The sequence below is a fragment of the Macaca thibetana genome, chromosome 11 (genome assembly GCF_024542745.1).
Source record: "Macaca thibetana thibetana isolate TM-01 chromosome 11, ASM2454274v1, whole genome shotgun sequence".
NCBI classification, from domain to species: Eukaryota; Metazoa; Chordata; class Mammalia; order Primates; family Cercopithecidae; genus Macaca; species Macaca thibetana.
In genome coordinates this window covers 76,479,483-76,502,289 of record NC_065588.1, presented here as the reverse complement: position 1 = coordinate 76,502,289, position 22,807 = coordinate 76,479,483, and the positions used below count along the sequence as shown (strand labels likewise).

At 37.2% G+C, this 22,807-nt stretch overlaps 1 protein-coding gene across 1 annotated transcript in view; it reads right to left on the bottom strand.

Moving 5' to 3' along the window:
* Positions 1 to 22,807, bottom strand: part of OTOGL (otogelin like) — a 165,044-nt gene that overhangs the window by 30,118 nt on the left and 112,119 nt on the right. Inside the window, exons 35-43 of the mRNA XM_050749267.1 lie at positions 22,275 to 22,354; positions 21,908 to 21,976; positions 17,635 to 17,708; positions 14,438 to 14,615; positions 14,014 to 14,156; positions 13,735 to 13,758; positions 13,551 to 13,643; positions 11,306 to 11,495; positions 7,400 to 7,614 (exon numbers count right to left, since the gene is read on the bottom strand). Of these exons, the coding sequence (XP_050605224.1) occupies positions 7,400 to 7,614; positions 11,306 to 11,495; positions 13,551 to 13,643; positions 13,735 to 13,758; positions 14,014 to 14,156; positions 14,438 to 14,615; positions 17,635 to 17,708; positions 21,908 to 21,976; positions 22,275 to 22,354 (1,066 nt within the window). The remainder of the gene's footprint in view (positions 1 to 7,399; positions 7,615 to 11,305; positions 11,496 to 13,550; positions 13,644 to 13,734; positions 13,759 to 14,013; positions 14,157 to 14,437; positions 14,616 to 17,634; positions 17,709 to 21,907; positions 21,977 to 22,274; positions 22,355 to 22,807) is intronic.

The window sequence follows — 22,807 nt, the reverse complement described above, 5'->3', positions numbered from 1 at the left end:
CAGAAAACTGAAACTGGATCCTTTCCTTACACCTTATACAAAAATTAACTCAAGATAGATTAAAGACTTAAATGTAAGATCTAAAAACCATAAAAACCCTAGAGGAAAACCTACGCAATATCATTCAGGATAGTCATGGGCAAAGACTTCATGACTAAAACACCAAAAACAATGGAAACAAAAGCCAAAGTTGACAAATGGGATCTAATTAAACTAAACAGCTTCTGCACAGAAAAAGATACTATCATCAGAGTGAACAGGCAACCCACAGAATGGCAGAAAATTTTAGCAATCTATCCATCTGACCAAGGGCTAATATCCAGACTCTACAAATAGCTTCAACAAACTTACGAGAAAAAAACAACCCCATCAAAAAGTGGGTAAAGGATAGGAACAGACAATTCTCAAAAGAAGACATTTATGTGGCCAACGAACATGTGAAAAAAAGTTCAGCATTACTAGTCATTAGAGAAATGTAAAACAAAACCACAATGAGATACCATCTCACACCAGTTAGAATGGCGATCATTAAAAAGTCAGGAAACAACAGATGCTGGAGAGGATGTGGAGAAATAGGAATGCGTTTACACTGTTAGTGGGAGCGTAAATTAGTTCAACCATTGTGGAAGACAGCGTGGCAATTTCTCAAGGATCTAGAACCAGAAATACCATTTGACCCAGCAATCCCATTACTGGGTATTACCCAAAGGATTATAAATCATTCTACTTATGTTTATTGCAGCACTGTTCATAATAGCAAAGACTTGGAACCAACTCAAATGCCCATCAATAATAGACTGGATAAAGAAAATGTGACACATATACACCATGGAATACTATGCAGCCATAAAAAAGGATGAGTTCATGTCTTTTGCAGGGACATGGATAAAGATGGAAACCATCATTCTCAGCAAACTAACACAGGAACAGAAAACCAAATACCACATGTTCTCACCCATAAGTAGGAGTTAAACAATAAGAACACGTGGACACAGGGAGGGAAACATCACACACCCTCTGTCGGTGGGTGGGAGACTAGGGGAAGGATAGCATTAGGAGAAATACCCAATGTAGATGATGGGTTGATGGGTTGATGGGTGCAGCAAACCACCATGGCACATGTATACCTATATAACAAACCTGCATGTTCTGCACATGTATCCCTGAATATAAAGTATAATTAAAAAAAAAAAGAAGATGTAAGTCAAGAGAAGCATCTATTAAACTATCTGACATTCTGTTTAAAAATATTGAATTATAAAGCTTTGTCATTGGACCAGGCAAGAGGTGATGTTTGTCTGGATTCAAATGGTGGTGGGAAGAAATGCATGGATATTGAATATATTTTGGAAGTGGACTCAACATGACTTGGTGATAGCTTGGATGGAAGAGACCGAGTATCAACAAGTCATCAAGAATTTCTTTATCTCGATATGTTACCTTGTTTAAGCTAGAAAGTTGAAGTCATCTACAAACGCTCACCCTCCCTTAGCACTAACATCTAATTGGTCCTTAAATCCTGCCCATTCCATATCCCAAATGTCTCCCAAATGCCATCTTTCTTTTCTGAACATGCCGCTATCCTCACTTGCTTCCCACGACCAGCAGAGTCCATCATCATTTTCCCAAAGTAGACTTGCTTTAAAAGAATTCAACAGGGGCGGGGTGTGGCCGGAGTGAAGAAGATAGGCAGAAAAAAAGAGGCAATTTTTAAATGATTTTTTAATATGATGGACACCAAAAAGTTCTTATACTGTTCCCACCACTTTTGTGAATATGTAAACATTACCACAATAAAAGGTTAAAACAAGAAAATAAATAAGAACTACTCAGAGACCTTTTAATTAGCTACCTTACTATACCTGCCTAGCCCATCTTCTTCAGACCTTCATACAGATCTATAGAGCAAATTGCCATGACCCTCCCTTTTTTTTAGTTCTTAACTTTCTTTTTTTTCTTGCAACAGGACTTCAATCAAAGTAACTTTTAAAAGGGTAAAGAAAGGGAAACTTTATCTCAAGGTTGATTAGAGTTCAGCCCAAAGAAGTCACTATAAACTCAAAATTTCTTTAAAGTATTTTTTTGAGGTCATGCAAGTTTTACATTCTGGTATTTAATAGTCTGTGTCTTTTAAATAAAAATAATGTCTTACAACTTCAGGCTTTGAAAGAAAAAGAAATACACCCTGCGTATCTCATGACTTAATGGGCACTTTGATATTGCATTCAATCCCTAAATATCCATGTAAGAAATCTGCGGTGAATTGAGGAGATCCAAGGCCAAATATCAAGTTCAGCATGATGGCAATACTATGTCTTCTCTTTCTCAGTTTTGCAATATCCAAGAACTATATGGGTAAAAAGAAAATGCATTTTCCACTATTGTATGCACTGTGCCAGAGTTATCACTGAATCATCATGACCAGAATGCAGCTAAAGACATTGTCTGAAGACACAGGCTACTGTGCATAGAATCCTCATAAGCTTTGTAAAGGTCTCTTTTAGTTTCTCAAGGAAACACATCTAGAGACTTTGAGTACTTGAGAGTCTGAAAGTGCTAGTACTTCCTACAGTCAATTATTTTATCTTATTCTCAAACTTTTTTTATATTTTTAATTGGTCACTCTTGAAAAAAAATCTGCAAAATAAGCCAATTTTGTGAGCTCTTCTTTACCATTACAGTTAAAATAATCCATTTATATTATTTAGGTTTTACTTTTTATCTTTTCTTTCCATGATGACAAATAAATTTTCAACTCCGACTGTAAAAATATTATAGCCATGTCTGGGTATGATGGCTCACACCTGTAATCCCAACACTTTGGGACGCCAAGGCAGGTGGACCATTTGAGGTCAGAAGTTCGAGACCAACCTGGCCAAAGTGGTAAAACTCCATCTCTATTAAAAATACAAAAAATTAACCAGGTGTGGTGGCACATGCCTGTAATCCCAGCTACGGAGGAGGTTGCAGTAGGAGAGTCACTTGAATCTGAAAGGTGAGGCTGCAGTGAGCCAAGATCACACCACTGCACTGGATGACATCATTGCCTGGATGACAGAGCAAGACTCCTCAAAAAAAAAATATATATATATATACACATATATTTCATATATATTTTATAGATAGCCACTACCTTCTTTAAATTTATTTATATCTATGCAGCAGATAAAATGGCAAACTAACTTTCATTTGTTGAAAGAGATATTCAAACTATAATACTTAAAAAAATTATAAAAATGTATCCCATCATTGAACAGCCTATGAAAATACAAAAGCAAAATGTTCCTAGTGAAGAGAGTGATGTTGGGTTAAATGAGGATCATGGTGGACAAGCCTGACCTTCCACATGATTCTAAAACTAGTTCTGAAGAAACCTTTTGAGACAAGATTACTTGTTATTTATAAAAATAAACAATCAAGCAAAATATTCTAATAATTATCCTTAAATTCTGCATGACTGATTTTTAGATGTTACCCTAGGAATAGTTTTATGTAATTGTTGATTCAGATTTTCCAACATAAGACACAACATAACTTGGTGCCCATTTACATTTCTACAATAAACAAAACCCACACTTTAAGCATTAAGGTATCTATTATAATTGTTAGATTAGCCACTTGTGCTAGTGTCCAATTCCTCCTGTATATTCGGATTTCAGGTTTCTTTTTTTGCTGTCAAATTCACTGGAGGATTTTTCTTTTGTTTCTTTTTGTTTTTTGAGATGGAGTTTCGCTCTTGTCATCCAGGCTGGAGTGCAATGGCACAATCTCGGCTCACTGCAGCCTCCGCCTCCTGGGTTCGAGCAATTCTCCTGCCTCAGCCTCCTGAATAACTGGGATTACAGATGTGTGCCACCACATCCAGCTAATTTTTGTATACTGGAGGATTTTAAGAGAAAAGTGGAAGCCATCACAGACTAAATGGTATCCTGTGTTGCTTCATTATGCCTTGAATAGTCAAGCTGAAAGTTTCCTGATATAATCAACCTTTCAAGTTCCCAGTTAAAAATGCAATTTAAAAAAATCATGATGCTTTAAAAAGACAGACTAAAGTGGCACTGCAATGAGTTTTAAAGTATTTGCTATTTCTTCATGTTTATGTGCATGCATTTAAAAAATGTGAACATTGAAAACTTATTTGCATCCAAATCTCCATGTAAAACTGAAGCTCCAAAAAGACATGCCATTTTTATCCCATGACTTCATACTTTTGTCTTTTCCCTCAGGGAATGCACAGGGCAGCACAGTGAGCTCCTTCCTGACTTGACAATTCCCTTGCTTTCCTTCCCTGACTCTTCCCTTCATAGATGTTGCACCAAACTCTTTCAATGTTTTCCTCACATGGCCTTTAAACAATACTTTCTCTTGCACATACAATCAGCTCTTCTTATCCAGGGTTTCCACATCCATAGATTCAACCAACCATCGATGAAAAATATTCAGAAAATCCCACATGAGAGATATCTGGCTGCGACATCTGTCACCCCATTGACTGCCCGGGTTGATTTGGCTGATCTGGCTTACTAGACAAGTGTACCCTTCCTCCCTCAGTGCTCCATGTACCTCCCTCCTGAAGGTGCACATTTGGTTGAAAGTGAGAGGTGACAATGTGCTAGCAGCCCTCACTCTCAGCACCTCCTTGGCCTCGTCATCCACTCTGGCAGCACTTGAGGAGCCCTTGAGCCCGCTACTGCACTGTGGGAGCCCCTCTCTGGGCTGGCCCAGAACGGAGCCAGCTCCCTCTGCTTCTGGGCAGGTGTAGAGGGAGAGGCACGGGCGGGAACCAGAGCTGTGAATGGCGCTCACAGGCCAGCACAAGTTCCTGCAGGCACTTTCCCGCCGGCACCAGCGCAGGCTCGGTGGGTGCCACACTCAGAGCGCCAGCTGGTGCCACTTGGCCCAGGGCAGTGAGGGGCTTAGCACCTGGGCCAGCAGCTGCTGAGGTTGCACCAAGTCCCCCAGCACTGCCGGTGCCACGCTCAAATTCTCGCTGGGCCTCAGCCACCAGCCCACGGGGCAGGGCTCCTGACCTGCAGCCTGCCATGCCGAAACCTCCCCAACGGTGGGCTCCCGCAAGGCCCAAGCCTCCCTCCCCGAGGAGCACCACCCCCTGCTTCGCAGTGCTGGGTCCCATCAACCTCCCAAGGGCTGAGGAGTGCAGGCCCAGCTAGGGACTTGTGGGTAGCTCCACCTGCAGCCCAGGTGCAGAATCCACTAGGTGAAGCCAGCTGGGCCCCTGAGTCTGGTGGGGACTTGGGGAACTTTTATGTCTAGCTAAGGGATCATAAATGCACCAATCAGCACTCTGTGTCTAGCTCAGGATTTGTAAATACACCAATCAGCACTCTGTCAAAATGGACCAATCAGCTCTCTGTAAAATGGCCCAATGAGCAGGATGTGGGTGGGGCCAGGTAAGGCAATAAAAGGAGGCTGCCCAACCCAGGCAGCAGCAACCTGCTGGGGTGCCTTTCCACACTGTGGAAACTTTGTTTTTTTGCTCTTTGCAATAAATCTTGCTGCTACTCACTCTTTGGGTCCACGCTGCCTTTAAGAGCTGTAACACTCACCGCGAAGGTCTGCAGCTTCACTTCTGTCAGTGAGACCATGAACCCACTGGGAAGAATGAACAGCTCCAGACACGCTGCCTTTACGAACTGTAACACGCACCGCGAGGGTCCGCGGCATCATTCTTGAAGTCAGCAAGACCAAGAACCCACCAATTCCGGACATAAAAAGACGCCCATCCCCGACAGAGGACCAGCCTTCAGTCAAGGGTATAAGAGTAGCTGCACTCCCCTGCTAGAACCTCCAAAGAAGCTCTCAAAAATATTCAAAAAAAGAAAGTAAAAAAACAAGGATAAAATAAAATAATTGGGGCCATCAGAGCCTAAACCATAATGGCCATCAACTTCTCCACCCACAGTTCAAATGCCTGTGACATTACAACCTCAAATACAGGTTAGACAAGTACAACCCCCTAAAAAAAAATCAAGTAAAAAACAAGAATAAAATAAAGAAACAAGAAAAAAATAAAAGCAAGAATAAAATAAAATAATACGAGAATAAAAAATAATAAAAATGTAAAAAACAATACAGTGTAAAAACTATTCACATAGCATTTATCTTGCATTAGGTATTATAAGTAATCTAGAGATGATTTAACATATATGGGAGAATTGTACAGGCTATATGAAAATACTATACTGTATTTTAGAAAGGGACTTGGGTGTCCAAGGATTTTGATATCTGTGGGGGTCCTGAAACCAACCCCTCACAGATACTGAGGGGCCATTGCATTGTTATCTCTGCCTGGAACTCCATCCCTCCCTCTTCTTTCCTGGCAAACTCATACTTCTAAACCCTTCAAAGATCAAAAACTCTGGGCTGGGCATGGTCGCTCATGCCTGTAATCCCAGCACTTTGGTAGGCCGAAGTGGGCAGATCACGAGGTCAGGGGATCGAGACTATCCTGGTTAACACAGTGAAACCCTGTCTCCACTAAAAATACAAAATTAGCCAATGTGGTGGCATGTACCTGCAGTCCCAGCTTCTTGGGAGACTGAGGTAGGAGAATGGCATGAACCTGGGAGGTGGAGGTTGCAGTGAGCCGAGATTGTGCCACTGTACTCCAGCCTGGGTGACAAAGTGAGACTCCATCCAAAAAAAAAAAAAAAAAAAAAAGAAAGAAAGAAAAAGAAAAAATATCTAAAACTCCATAAAGTTTTCTCTAAACCTGGGCTCCTATCTCCTATATATCTCCATAATGTATATTTTAATGTATCTGCTCACAGACTTCACTTCCTACTAGGCGTCCTTTTCATTTTCTATCACAGGAATCTAACACAGTGATTTCTATGTACTAGATGCTCACTAAATTTAGTTAAATGATTCACAAAATACTGTATTTGTCCTTTGTCTTTAATGATGGATCATTTTGACAATATAGATTATTTAAAATGCCTACTAATCACTTAAACTCAGAAAGTTGGAGACTAATAAAGACCAAGTAAATTGAGTGAGTGACAGATTCTATTACAAGCATATGCCTAAGAAGCCAGGATCACAAGGAATTGATTAAAGCCTCACTGTATTGGTTTTGATACTGGATTATCAAACATCATTGATCTCTGTCTCTTCGAGATATTTATTCATAGGACAAATTTTCATTTTTTGAAAGCTGTAGATATATTTCTAACAAAGCATAAAGAAAAGAAATAAAATTATCCTTCCTGTGCTTGTAAGCCTATAAACAATAAGTGATTCTGAATTCCAAAGCATACTGACAGAAGGTTGGGGGTTTTGTTTTCAGTAGAACATCACAGCAAGAAGAGTAACGTATTGGCTTTTACTCTTAACATATCTAACATGAAAGTATAATTTATGGTTGCTTCCAACTTACTTTATCATGACATGGAATGAAAATTCTTCTATTTAATAACTCAATGCAGTGGCTGCAGTCATGCTCAGTACAATTCCTAACAGGTCTTCTCATTGTTACTTCAAATGATTTCTCAATTTCCCAGCTCTCAATAAATAATCCTATGTCTTCCATATTTGTAATAATTGTGCCATTTTGCATCCTTAGATCATCATCTGGATCTTCATTGCAAACTCCTTGAAAGAATATGTGACAATTAGAAAAAATAAAACTTAAACCAGTGTAGACAGCACAACTAAATCAGTTAAATAATAGATTTTAAATGAATGAATGATTTACTGTATGAGGTGCCAAGTTTATGTATCCTTGAACTCTTACATCGAAAGAACTTTTTAAATTATGTTCTGATTTTTTGATAAAATCGTGTACAACTAACTGCCATAACCCAATAAGAAAGATATCAAAAGCCTAGAAGTCAAGATACATGAAGAGATCAGAGAAGATTAAGAAAGAAGACATTCATTCTGCTCCTATACTCTTCCATTACTACCACCGTCTTCTAACTTAGTAACTAGTTTTTGAGTTTGGCAAGGTACTTCCCACAGTAATGGATATTTGGTGATCTGCTCCCAGGCTTCCACTTCCCTGTGAAAACTATGCCTGAAAATATTAAATATTTTTCTTTCAGGAGCTATCACTGCTCCATCACCTAGTGCAGGACATCATTCCAGGTGAGGGCTCTGATTGACATAAAGGTAATCTTCACTCCCTTGCATCAGCAACTGTTCCAGGTAATCCAGGCATAAACCAGCAAGCATGTAGTAGTCACCTAGGCACATAAATTTATTCAAATAGGGAAAACTTTGATCAAGTTCAAGACTTGAACTGGGAATTCTAGGACACAGGCAATTTCCCTTCCTTGGGATAACATGACCTGTTGATAGCTATAATGCCTTGACCTGCTGCAGCCTCTATCTTCCTGGAGAAAAGTCAAATTGTGGATGAGCTTACTCTTCATCAAATGCAGTGCAGAGCCAGGAAAGTAATGAGATCAGATCTATAATCATACCTTACCTGAATCCCATCCTACTTTAAGACATAATTTTTCTTAATTCCCAAGACTCTGGGCTATAAAATATATGAATAAAGATTTTCTTCAAACATCAAATCTTAATCCCCAAGTGAAGGGGTGGCCTGCCCCTCCACACCTCCAGGCGTTTCTTGTTAGGTGGAATGAGAGACTTGGGAAAAGAAATGAGACACAGAGACAAAGTATAGAGAAAGAAAAAGTGGGCCCAGGGGATGGGTGCTCAACATACAGAGGACCCACGCCGGCACCGGTCTCTGAGTTCCCTCAGTATCTCAGTATTTATTGATCATTATCTTTACCATCTTAGAAAAAGGGAAGTGGCAGGATAATAGGATCATCGTAGGGAGAAGGTCAGCAGTAAGACATATGAATAAAGATCTCTGTGACATAAGTTTAAGGAAAAGTGCTGTGCCTTGATATGCATATGTAAACATCTCCATAAAGCTTTTTAGGGCATAAAGAGCAGCATTGCGCTAGCAAGTCCCACCTTTCGCCCTAAGGTGGTTTTCTCCTTTCTCAGTAAACAGAACATACAATCGGGTTTTACGCCTGAGATGTTCCATTGCCCAGGGATGGGCAGGAAACAGATGCTTTTCTCTATCTCAACTGCCAAGAAGCCTTCTTTCCTCTTACACTAGTCCTCCTCAGCACAGACCCTTCATAGGTGTCAGGCTGGGGGACGATCAGGTCTTTCCCTTCCCACGAGGCCATATATCAGACTATCACATGGAGAGAAACCTTGGACAATACCTAGCTTTCCTAGGCAGAGGTCTCTGCGACCTTTGGCAGTGTATGTGTCCCTGGGTACTTAAGATTAAGAGAATGGTGATGACTTTTAACAAGCATGCTGCCTTCAGGCACTTGTTTAACAAAGCACACTCTGCATAGCCCCAAATCCATTTAATCTTGAGTCACCACAGCACATGTCTCTTGCAAGGACAGGGTTGGGGGTAGGGTTACAGATTAACAGCATCTCAAATACAGAACAAAATGGAGACTCTTATGTCTACTTCTTTCTATATAGACACAGTAACAGTCCGATCTCTCTTTCTTTTCCCTACACCCAAGGAGATATATCAGGATGAATAAAGGTTGCAATGCCTCACTTCTGTAAATACACAGGGTACTATGTGCAATTAAACATTTAAAAAAATTAAGTGAACTACATTGTAAAGCAGCTACTATTTTTTAAGTCTAAACTTTTCTAGAGAAAGGCAATTGCAAGTAAAAATATGTTTTCACTGCAACTTCAGTCACCACTCCAGACTTCATAGTGCTGTGTAGAATGAGATGTCAATATAAGCCTCTCACTCCAGTTTTCAGACTCTGGATAACAGTCTTACTCACCAGAAGCTTTTCAGCCAGCACCCAGCCTAGTGATCCTGACAGCACCCAGATTTCCCTTTAATTAAGCATACTTCTCTCATTGTGGAGGTCAAGGAATTTAGGGAATGAGCCCTGGTTAGCAAAAAGGTAATCCTAGCCCTCTCTCTGTAGCACTTAGTTAAGAATTCAGCTAGCAGAGTGGCTGTCTACATGAAAGCAAGAGCTAATAGTAGAGAAGGATAAAAAACATAAAAATCAAACAGAAATAATACCCTTCAACAGTGATAAGTTATAGGAGAAAACATGCATTTTCAGTCTCGGTTATTACTCAATAATAACTACTGATTTAGTACATATATATACTAAATTAAGTATATATTCAATAATGCTTATTTCCAAATAATAACCTTAAGTCACCATAGAAATTTATGCTATGTTTAGCATGCTGTAAACAAGTGAGGAACTAAGAAAACCATTTTAGCAAAAATTTCCAATAAATGTGTACATTTTAAAACAGGAACTGTGGATATTTTGTGTAATTTGTTGAGGGCAAGGACTTAGCCACTCATTTTTGAGTTGTCAGCATCAAGGGTAATGTCAGACACACAGAAGGTGATCCATAAACTTTTGTTTAACTAAGATTTACTGAGATTAAAAATAGATATATTTGTACTAAATCAACATTTATTGACTGTGTGTATTTATGTGTTGTGTTTACATTAACTTTCACATGTAATCCAAACAATCTTGAAAATAGACATTACTGTCCCCTTTTAAAGATGAGGAAACTGACATTCTCTTAAGAGCACAAAGCTGTAAAGATAATAACCTGTGTTCAACTTTCTAGCAGACACCAGAGCCGGTACTCTTTTTATTTCATTATGTACCTACAGATATTTCTAATTTGTTTCCTTTGACTTAAAACTCTTTATGTATCTGCATAATATATTACAATATTAAACCTAGATGTAATGGTATATCTAAGCCTTGCATTTCATAATAAAACTAGGACAAATATTCTGAACATTGTGTTCTTTCAAGATGACTTAAACGAGTTTTCTCTGATTTCAAACTTTTAAAAAAATTAAGAGGAAACAAAGATACACAAGCCTTTAAACTTTCTACACCTCATTTGTATCACTTATAAATTGAAATAACACTATTATCTACTTACTAGATCTTAAAATTAAGTGAATTAAAATATGTAAAATAATGCCTGATGCTTCATTAATGCCTAATAAAGACAAGCTAGTGGAAACACAAACAGCATCGTAGTAATAGCAGTAAGCATATATTTTCATAAAATACCCAAATTGAAGTGTTATTTCCTGCTTCCTAGTGCATTTATGGAAAAATCATTGCTTCCTTCAGTATTTACATGGGAACTGAAAGTTAATATCACATCTCAAATCTGAAAAATGGGGCAACAGGGCCCAAAATGGTATAGCGTGAATAGAAAAAAAATAATAATAATAACAGACAAAAATCAAGATTTGAAGGGCAGCGCTCACCACAAAGTCCTTCTGTGTAGGATGACAAGTTAAATCGGAGGCCAAAATGAATGTCTATGATTCCTGTAAGATGAGACCACTTTATGATTAGTCCAGCTGGAGTAGTAATTACATACATTGAACCAGAATCGTCTATGGACAGTTCCTGACTTGAAAATGGCAAAGGCACAACAATGGAATCCACGTCTACCTAGAATAACATAAATACAACTGTTAAGAAATGTTTACTTAAATATACAAATTAGGAGAATACAGATTATTCTTTTATTCTGATTTAATGTAAACTGTTTTTTAATTTTAAAAAAGTATTTCTTACTGCTGCCACAACTTCTCAGAACCTTTAAGTTCTTTTATTGTTCCTTTGCTGTGCCTTGCTCTAGTCAGTATTTGTTCTAATGTCATTGCCTTTCATTTTTCCTCTAAATTTAACTGTTTTATGTTATGTATGCTTTTATGTCTGTTTCCTTCGATTTATGTTTATATTAATAACACCATCCTTCTAATATGAATTTAAGATAATAATGTTATTTTCTGGATGTTTTTCTTAATCTGGATTCTTTCCTTGATCTGCTAAATCATTGTTTGCTTAGCTGCAGTGTTCATAACAATCATCTGTCAGGCTTGTTAAAGATCAAGATTCCCAGTGATTCGACTTTCCAGGTTTGCATTGGATTATAGACTGTATTTTTAGCATGTACTAAATAAGCATAGACAGTCTATACAGGTATTTGGTGATACTAATGTAGGCAATCCAATGATTATACTTTGAAAAATAGTGCTTTAAATAATGGCAATGACATGAAGCCATGAGCTATAACTAGCAGGAAATTTCTCGAAGCTATGCCTCACCAACCATTCAATTTCTCATTTTTATATCTTGTTCATACTGTTGTCCTTGAGCTGAAACATACTTTCTCTTTCTCTTCCTTCTTTCTACTTGTTCTTTAAGATTTATCTTAAGTGTGACCTCCTCCAAAAAAGACCTGTTCGACTCGCCTATAAACTATAAAACATTAAGTTACTCTTCTTTTTATTTCTATGATATCTTGGTCATAATTCTATCACTGTACCTCCTCTTGCTTTCTAATCAGCAGATAATTACATTATGCAAATCATGCACAAGTATATGTTACTTGACATCAGGACCTATGTGGTTTTTTCATGTTAAACTCTCACTAAGTGATTTTCAAAAATAACTCATCATTAGCTGAATACAGTGCCTGACCAGTGAATGACCAGTGATGAGTTCATCTGGGGTCAAAAATAAGTCCTTCCACCCAAATGCTACAAATAATGACACTGACCAGCTTTGTGTTTACTTCTCACCCACTTCCTTTAAGTATATCAACCTCATCAAACTCAAAGGTATACGCAAATGCTACCATTTTTAAAAAGTACCTTATTTATATATTTTGTTTTACTTAATTAAACCTTTTAAATATCTTCTTACATTTTTAGGCTCATTTTAATATTATTTTCAGTCTAGAATCTATGGACCTATGCTAACAGGTGGAATTATTTCCAGAAAGTGCATAGTACCTCAGCCATATTAAGAAAAATCTGTACACATTTTTTTTCATATTTTAGAGAGAATGACTTAGAACTGAGTGAAACACTGAGTTCATAACTCACTCCTGTTTGGCAAACATATGGGATAAGAGTTTTTCCTGTAAAAGCAAAAGGCTCCTTTCATTTTTTTATAATGCATTGCTTTTTTATAATGCATTGTGCTTCTTCAATTTATTTCAAAAAAGTTAAATTTTTTTTTCATATTTTTTCTTATTTTAGCTATCTTATTTTTACCAAAAACTTAATTATGTCAATACTTCAAATGCACTCCTTCCATCTGTTCTTAACAGTCTTTATTCTGGTGTTCTTGGCTACTATACTTTTCAACATTATCATCCCTCTCCTTCATATCTTTTCCACTCTGTCTGATTTGAAACGTGATATTAACTCTGACAAAAAGAGGACTGGTCAATCACATTATCTCACCAGTCGCTAGTGTATTTAACATGGTTCCTGCAGTTAACCTCACAGGGGAAAATATTTGCAATAATTGGCACATTATTGAGATAAAATATAATATTAAGAAACACATTTTATATTGTCCATGAAATGATTAGTATATATAATAACAATTAAATTCCATTGATATGCTTAATTTTCCCTCTTATTGGAAATAACTGTTTATATAATTTATTTTCATCTAATGTGATAAAAACTTTTAACTTAGTGTTCTTACCTTTCTTGCTAACCGACTGACAATTATTTTATGTATGGATGTTGTCACATTTAACTTCTTAAAACAAAGTCCAGAGATTCTTCCAGAGGGAGCCTTAATTTGAAGAAAATTAAAACTTTACAGAGTTAAACATAATTGTAGTGACAAACAGAATGAATATACTAAACACTTTGCAAATACTCACTAGCTTTTTTAAGGATTTTCCATTCTGGAAAAAAATAAAGAAAATACTTTTAAATGCATTATTTGACTTTTTAAAACATTATTTGGATTAATATTATATGCCTCTAAATAGATTGATATGAAAGGTTTTCAGAAATGTTTCTGAAACATTATCAGAAGACCGATCTCAGTATCTCAGTGAGTTCTTGAGGTCCCTCCTCCTATGAGAATCCTTGATGTTGTAATAGACATCAGCTATAGATTTATAACAAAATGACTGCAAAAATGAATTATGACCCACCTGATTCATGGAACATTTTTCAATATGAGCAACTATAATTTCACCAGGAATTCTTACTAAGATATAAGAAGCCATGCTATATAATGCTGCATTGTTTCCATCAAATGTAATAATGCTCAGCTCTGACAACATGGAACACCGACCTACAAAAATGGTAGAAAGTGGATTTAGTCTACTAACTATCTGCATTTTTAGTAACAATTGCACTTTTTAAAAAAATCTGTTAAATTAGCCTTGTTATGGCTGACAACATATATACTATGATACTATACTGTTATATACTCTGAGCCAAAATCATAAATCCAATAAAGAAAACTCAAAAACAATAACTATGGCTTGATGAGGTGAAAGGTTCAAAAAAGTAACACTCCCTCCAGATTGGGAAAAAAAAAAAAAGATCATCACTTAAGAAATGCAAACTTACAAGGACATTCCCACTCAGGGCAGCAGATATCACTGTTCACTTGAACTGGCCTTCCTCGGAAACCACAGTCAGGCATTTTTACCTCCTTTGGGCAATTAAGAGACCAGTTGTATAACTGCCATTCCATATTAAGGCATATGTATTGGCTACAATTATAAACAGGATCAAATTGCTGAGGCTGTTAATAAAAAAAGATTAGGGGTTTTTTTTCCATTCTCAATTAATGTTTTTAATTGATTTTTAAATTTCACATTAATATTGCCCATGTGTACATTTATTAAATATAAAAACTTTTGAAAGATAAAGAATTAAAATTTCACTACAACTTCTTATTGATGTACCCTTTCTATAATATTCAATATGTGTTTAATGTAAGCCTTATCTTAATATTGATTGTGTATTAGATTACCCATATATTCGAACATCTGAGGAAAGCAATGTTCTCCTAAATTCCCTAGATTAGTTTTTTTGCAAGCATATTTATAAAATGACAGCTGACCTTTCACATTATGTTGTGTAAAGCTAGCCTATGAATATAACTTCCATTAATGTCAACTTAAAAATCACAACTTAAGCCTAATCTATCACAAAGGAGATATTTCATACTAAAAATTTATATAGCTACTCAGGAGGCATCAACCCGGGAGGCGGAGCTTGCAGTGACAGATCACTGCACTAGAACAGCGTGTATAATAAATAAATTAAAAATAAAAGAATTCACAACTTATATGTAACTCAAAAAATGTCATAGTTTGAAACAAATAATCATAAATAAATAAAACTAAAATGTGGTAAACAAATAATAAATAAATAAGTGGTAGGTGTTTCAAAGTTTATAAATCACATTCCATTTAAATTATGGTAATAATTATAGCAATGCTAAACTAGACATTTTCTAATTAACCCATTTCATTCTCATAACCCTGTAAGGTAGATACTATTATTTCATATTTATTTTATAGATGAGTAAACAGTGTGGGGGTTAAAGTAATTTGCCCAAGGTCCCACAGATAGAAGATAGTAGAGACAGCATCTCAGTCCAGGCATTGTTACTCAGGAATCTGTACTCTTGACCAATACTCTACTGCATGTCTAGGGATTTGAGAATAAAAATTAACAACTATTTACCACCTATTACATACCATACACTAATAAAGTATCTTTTTTTATTTGCTTCTCCCTAAATCTTTTGGATCAGTTTCTATCAATCCAATATAATATTTGATTTTAACAATAAGGTTAAGAGAAATTACTAATTTTCTAAATAATAAGACTCTTAAGTGAGCACTTCAAAATTTAAGAGTCCAATTTTCCAAAATTTTCTCTGTGAAAGTTGTATCACTTCTCAGGTATTGACCTTGCTTTTCATTTAGCCAGAAAAATGAAAGCAATTACAAGAAAACCTCACAGACATCTAAACCACCCAAAGGATTTTAGACCTACCACTCTACTGAAACTCTTTTTAACAGGGTCACCAACAACTCACCTTGCTAAATCCAATGATCAGTTCTCAGACCTCATCTCAGACCTATTAATACATTCAGTATAGCTTTTTACTCCACCTTCCTTATAATACTTTTTTCCTTAGATTTCAGATCACCTGCAGCCTCCAACATTTTCTCCTATTTCTCTGGTTAACATTATTTGCATGTCTGTCATCTTCTCTCAACCTATGAAAGTTGCAGTGGCCCTTTTCACTTCTCTATCTGTACTCCCTTTATTATCTCACCCAGTCTCATACCATTTATCTGATGAGAATTCCCAAAATTTTTTCTTAGCATGACCTGTGTATACTCCATGTATGTCCACCAAATCTGTATGACCACAGCTTTTTGCTGTCTGTGAGGAATCTCAAGCTTCACATGGCAAAAGTAAACTCATGATTATACCCACTCCAGACATTCACTTCCCATGATTTCTCCATCCTAGTTGACACCAGCCCTTTTAGTTGCTGAAAGCAAAAGTTTTAGAATCTTTGTGGCTTCCCTTTTACTCACACTTCACAGCTAATCTTTCGGTAAGGTCTGTGGCCTCTACCTTCAAAATATATCCAGGATCCAGGTACTTCTCACCATCTTCACTGCTATCACCTGAACCAGGCCATCATCATCTCTGGCCTAAATTCCTATAATAGCCTCCTAACCAGTTATATTGTCTCCTTACACCTTACCCACAATACACCAGCCAAAATGATCTTGAAACTACTCAGATGGTGTAATTCCTTGACTCAAAAATATACAGCACCTTCCCAAGTCATTTAGAACAGAAGCCACAGTCTTGACAACACAAGGTCTAACATAATCTACTTTATTGTCTACTATTTTATTCCTTTCTTATTACTTGTCTCCTTGTCATTCTTTTAATACAGTAGGTACATTCTTGCCTCAAGGCCTTTGCACTTGCTGGTCCCTCTACCTGGAACTTTGCTGCCCCAGTCCTCTACATGGGTTCACTCTCTCAAATTTGCACATCGTTTGCTTAGAGGTCGCCTTATCAGTGAAGATTTTCCAACCATCTTATTAAAAATAGTATTATTTTTCTCCTGACCAGCACCTCTGACATTTTATATAACTTCATTTATTTTGCTTATGGGCTATCTCAGAAATTCCAATAGAACGTAAACTCTGGAAAGGCAGAAATGTTTGCCTACTTTTACATTTTTTCCATAGGATCTGAATAGTGCCTGGCCAGAAATGGTGCCAAATAAATATTGGTTGAATAAATAATTAGTTTATCAGAGCAAATGGTATGTTTGAAATAAGAAGATCTCTGCCCAAGTCTTAGGAGAGAAAACTACTAGCTCTAGGAGCCAATGACTTTTACCTTTTCTGCTTACCAGTGTATGTTTAACATCTTGCACAGTGACTGACATTGAGTAGATGCTTAATAAATATTTTATGAATGCCTGATTCACAGATAAATCCATACTAGATAACTCTTCATTAAGGAATAACACTTAAGACTTAAGATCTTATTTCAATTTTGTTTTTCTTAGTGTGACTAGAAGCTAATTAATAAGAAATATCTTATCAGTTACAATTGTTCCAATGAAACGCATATTTCTTATTATCTGTTAGCAAGGATAGACTAGAGAACATACCAAAAAAAAGTTTAGTAGCATTTGGACATTGACACAGTAATTTGAGTGGATGATATATGGAAATGACAAAGAGCTGCAAGATATTGCTCAGTCATACCTCACATTCCAAGCCTGTAGTTGGTGTTAGCATATCAAACACAGTGATTTCTGATGGAGTAATCATTTCCATAACTGTCAGAAATGAAAAGGTAATCCTCATTAGTGGAATGTATTTATCTTGTATGGAATCGATATGTGACAGAAAGTGTACTAAGAAATTTTATATAGATTATTTCACGTATTCCTTTCTAGAATCCTGTGGTGTTGGTAATAATAGTATCGGCATTTTACAGATGAACAAACTAAGCTGTAGAGAAGTAAGGCTGTTAAGTGGCAGAGACAGAATTTGAACTTGGAAATGAATTCTGATTTCAGAAATTTGGCTTTTAATCACCATTCTATAAACCCCTTCACTTTCTTTCCTTTTTTTTTTTTTTTTTTTTTTTTTGAGACAGAGTTTCGCTCTGTCGCCCAGGCTGGAGTGCAGTGGTGAGATCTCAGCTCACTGCAAGCTCCGCCTCCTGGGTTCACGCCATTCTCCTACCTCAGTCTCTCAAGTAGCTGGGACTACAGGCGCCTGCCACCACGCCTGGCTAATTTTTTGTATTTTTAGTAGAGACGAGGTTTCCCCCTGTTAGCCAGGATGGCCTCCTCTCGATCTCCTGACCTCGTGATCTGCCTGCCAGGGCCTCCCAAAGTGCTGGGATTACAGGTGTGAGCCACCACGCCCGGCCCACCTTCACTTTCTTAATGGTGTCAACACAATTGTGCGAACAGGTAAAAAAAATATTAATAGTATCACTAACCATTCCTCAGGAGTTAAAATTTTTGTTACATTTTGAAAATAAGTAACGAGGCTGACCCCTTGATTTTGGTGAACCTTAAGAATGTGTTCCTTGCGAGCAGAATAAATGCTGATGTGGACCATGTGGAGACCCTAGTTGATGGGTGTGATTTAGGGGTGACCCATGAAAATGGGAGATGTGATTGGTAAACACATCTGTGAGGCACCTTCTAAGGTGCCAATATCAGAGCTATCTCTAAAATATTCAGTCCGAAAGATTGCAGAAGAGCCACAACGAATGGCTGAAACTATTCTCAGCCATAATTGCAGTGCCCAGAGTTGATAGTGTTTAAAAATAACCTCATTAGTTTCCTATTGCTGCTGTAATAAATTACCACAAATTTAGTGGCTTAAAACAACACCAGTGTATTAGCCGTTTTGGAGCTCAATGTAGCCATTTCACAATGCACACATATTTCAAAACAACATGTACATAATAAATATATACAATTTTTCTTTGTCAATTTTTAAAATTAATTAATTAATTTTTAAACACAGTAAGTCCTAAAATCAATCTATCAGTAGGACTGCATTCCTTCTAGAGGCTCTAAGGGAGATTCTGCTTTCTGGTCTCTTCCAGCTTCTATGAACTACCTGGACTTGGCTTATGGTCCCTTCCTTTAACTTCAAAACGACAGCACGAAATCTGCAAATCAATCTCTCTCTCTCTCTCTCTTCCCCTTCTTCCTTTCCTTCCTTTCCCCTTATTTCCTCTGATTCTGTTGTCATATCACCTTCCCTGACTCCAACTCTCTTGCCTCTCTCTTATAAGGACATTTGTGATTACATTGGCGCCTCATGAATATTCCAGGATAATTTCCCCATCTCATGATCCAGGCATAAGCCAGTCAGCACCTTAATTTAGCCACATGAATGGCCATACAAGGTCATATATTCAAAAATTTCGGGGACTAAGGCAGTGACATTTTTGGAGGGCCATTATTCAGCATACCACAATGACATTTTAAAAACTTTTAATATTTCTGACCAGGCGCGGTGGGTCTTGTCTGTAATCCCAGAGCTTTGGGAGGCCAAAGTGAGCAGATCATTTGAGGCCAGGAGTTCAAGGCCAGCCTGGCCAATATGGCGAAACCCTGTCTCTATTAAACATACAAAAATTAGCCAGGCACGGTGGTTCACGCCTGTAGTTCCAGCTACTGGGGAGGATGAGGCAGGAAAGTCTCTTGAACTTGGGAAGTGGAGGTTGCAGTGAGCCAAGATCATGCCACTACACTCCAGCCTGAGTGACAGAGCAAGACTCCATCTCAAAAAAAAAATAAAACAAAAAATTATAATGACTGGGAAGTTCAGTGGTCCTAACAGTGAAGGAGTTCACTGTTATCTAAAATCATCAAAGGCTTACAAACATTATCTGGGTGTGGATTTACAATGGCCAAGCTGTCTTGATAACTACAGCTTTATAGTATGTCTTGAAACTGGAAGTATGAGTCCTCCAAATTAGTTATTTTTCAAGATTGTTTTGGCTGTTCTAGGTTCCTTGTACTTCCATATGAATTTAGGGTTAACATCAATTTCTGCAAAGAAGTAGCTGGGATTTTGATAGGGATTGTATTGTGTCTATAAATACAATTTGGGAGTATTGCTATCTTAACAACTCTACCAATCCATGAATATGGAATTTCTTCAGCTTCTTTATTCTATCAACGTTTTATAGCTTTCATTGTACAAGTTTATACTTTTTTTGCTACATACATTCTAAGGATTTTATTATTTTTTGATACTACTATAAATGCAATTGTTTTCTTGATTTCATTTTCAGATTGTGCATGACTAGTATATAGAAATACAATTGATTTTTGCGTATTGCTCTTGTATTCTGCAACCTTGCTGAACTCATATGATATTGCTAATAGGTTTGAGCAGATCCCTTAGAATAACCTAAGATCATGACATCTGCAAACAGATGTAGAAATAGCTTTATTTTTCTTATCTTTGAGGGTAATGAAATATAGTTTGTGTTCTCTGCATATAGATTGTGGTGGTATAAATCATTTTACACATTTGAGATATATGTTGAATATTAATTTGGGGCATATAAGAGAGCTCAAAGTAGAGAGCAATACTTAGAATAATTAACAGTCTATGCCCCAGATATTAAAACATGCAATCTTATTTCACAGACTTATTCCCCTTATAAACTGAATGATGTAGGTGAAGTACCTCCACCCTCTCCCACAGCATGCTCTAAATTATACTAAATTCACTGATGCCTAAAATTTCACAACAATATAGTAATTCTTCATCTCTACAGGGGTAACACCTCTCTCATAGGGCTCTTTTCAGGATTAAATGTATGCTAAATGCTTAATCCAATACCTGGCATATAATTAGTACTCAAATGGTAGCTAACCAGAGAAGCAGTGTTACTAGCGATGGTTATAGTGAGGCTATTAATACCTTTTTAAAAATCCAGTTTCTTACCATGAGTCCTTTGTGACCTGTCCCCGGTAATCTCTTCCACTCTATCTTGCAGCACAATTCCCCTCAAACTGCACATTCAAGATACACTGGACCTGCTTAAGATTCCTTCATGTGACATATTCTCTCTCACTTCCAGACTTTGCACATGCTGCAAATAGGAACATATTTCCCCCTTCTCTTAGCCTACCCAATTCCTGTCTTCAGTTAACCTCTGACGCCACACCTCCAAAATAAACATGATGGCCCTCCTGTGGGCTGCTTGTATTTACCCCTGTTATAAGATTGCAATAGCCTCTGGTCTATCAGCAGTTTTAGGCTAGGAGCTGTGACTTGTTTATCATACCTCCTCACTGAGGGCCAGGACAGTGCCAGGTAGAATTGGTGTTCAATTAAAGCTTGTCAAATAAATTGAAAGAATAAATATCTGAACTTGGCCTACATTATAATACCTTGAGGAATAATGCCTTAAGTTTGTCGAGCCTCGCTGTGAGTAGATTTATTAAATCCTTCCCTGAGGCAAGTTTCACAGTGCGGGAGGAAAGCAAGGTTACGAACCCAGAATGCCTCCTCCAGAGCCTGAGACAGAACTCAAACATGGAAATGGACGCAGTAGAGAAAACCCTGATTTGTGTCTATGTTTCATGAGAGCCAATTTAATCACTGTGAAAATCTAGGTGGGATTTAATCAAACCTAAGAGTAGAATTTAGGTTTTTAGATATGAGGGAAGTCCAAGGAATCTACACTAACTGAAAAGAATGAGGTGGACCAAATGCAGAAACCATTCAGAAAATGAGGCATGCAGCCCAGTGCGGCGTGGCTCATTCCTGTAATCCCAGTACTTGGAGGGGCTCAGGCAGGAGAATCCTTTGAGGCCAGAAGTTCTAGAAAACATGGCTTGCTGAGCCAATGGATAAGCTTAATGAAGCAAAAGCGACTGCTGGGTTTCCTAGCCCATAGAATAGTATTAACAATAGCAGCTGTGATAAGCGTGCCAACACTTAAATTACATAGTGCTACTTTTGTTGTCTAAAATTGTAACAATACCTGTAAACATGGGCACAGTTGGCTTAGTTGGTGGCATTAATGTTGGTTCTGTGGGAATCACAGGTATACCTACAAAGAAACAAAGATGCTCTTTTTAAAACTATATTTGCTTAAAATGAGACCCACATATTTCATACAGGGCTCTTTAGCATCAAGGAAAACGTTTTGGAAAAGAGAAAACAGGAGAGATGTTAGTGGAAGATCTACATGATTTAAAAAGTAATTAGAAAAAAAGCTATGTAAGAGATATTGAAGAATAATCTTATGAGAGTTGTCTGTCTAAAACTTGTTTACAACCACTTGCCTCAGAGAAAAAATATGCAAGCGTATCATTTTTCAGAGTAAATTAAGCAAGGTTCACACTTACAGTCTCCTGGATAAACACACTTGAGGGTGACCTCATCAAGGATCATATTTTTAGGGCAGTAGGGCAAGCATCCTTCAACCCTTTACATGGAAAAAGAGTAAATCAAAGTGAAAAAAAGTTTGAAATAACAAAAAAAAAAGGACTATATTTAACATATGTAACTAAGATATATTCTTCCTAAAATGCTTTTATATACCCTTGTCAAGCACTAAGAACTGCTCCATCTGCTACCAACCCATTATATTTCATTTTATAAAATCACAAGCTAGAGGATGATAAGAGAATAGCATTAAGATTAAGGCAGAACTTGAACACAGAATATTAGAACCATACACTTATGTCTGGGGCACACTAAGGCCATGTTCCACGAGTCAGTGGAAATGTGCAAGAATAATTTATTAAGGTGGTGGTGGTGGTGTTGTTGTTGTTGCTGTTTGTGACAGGGTCTCACTCTGTCACCCAGGCTGCAGTTAGTGACATGACCTTGGTTCACTGCAGCTTCATCCTCCTGGGCCCAGGTGATCTTCCCACCT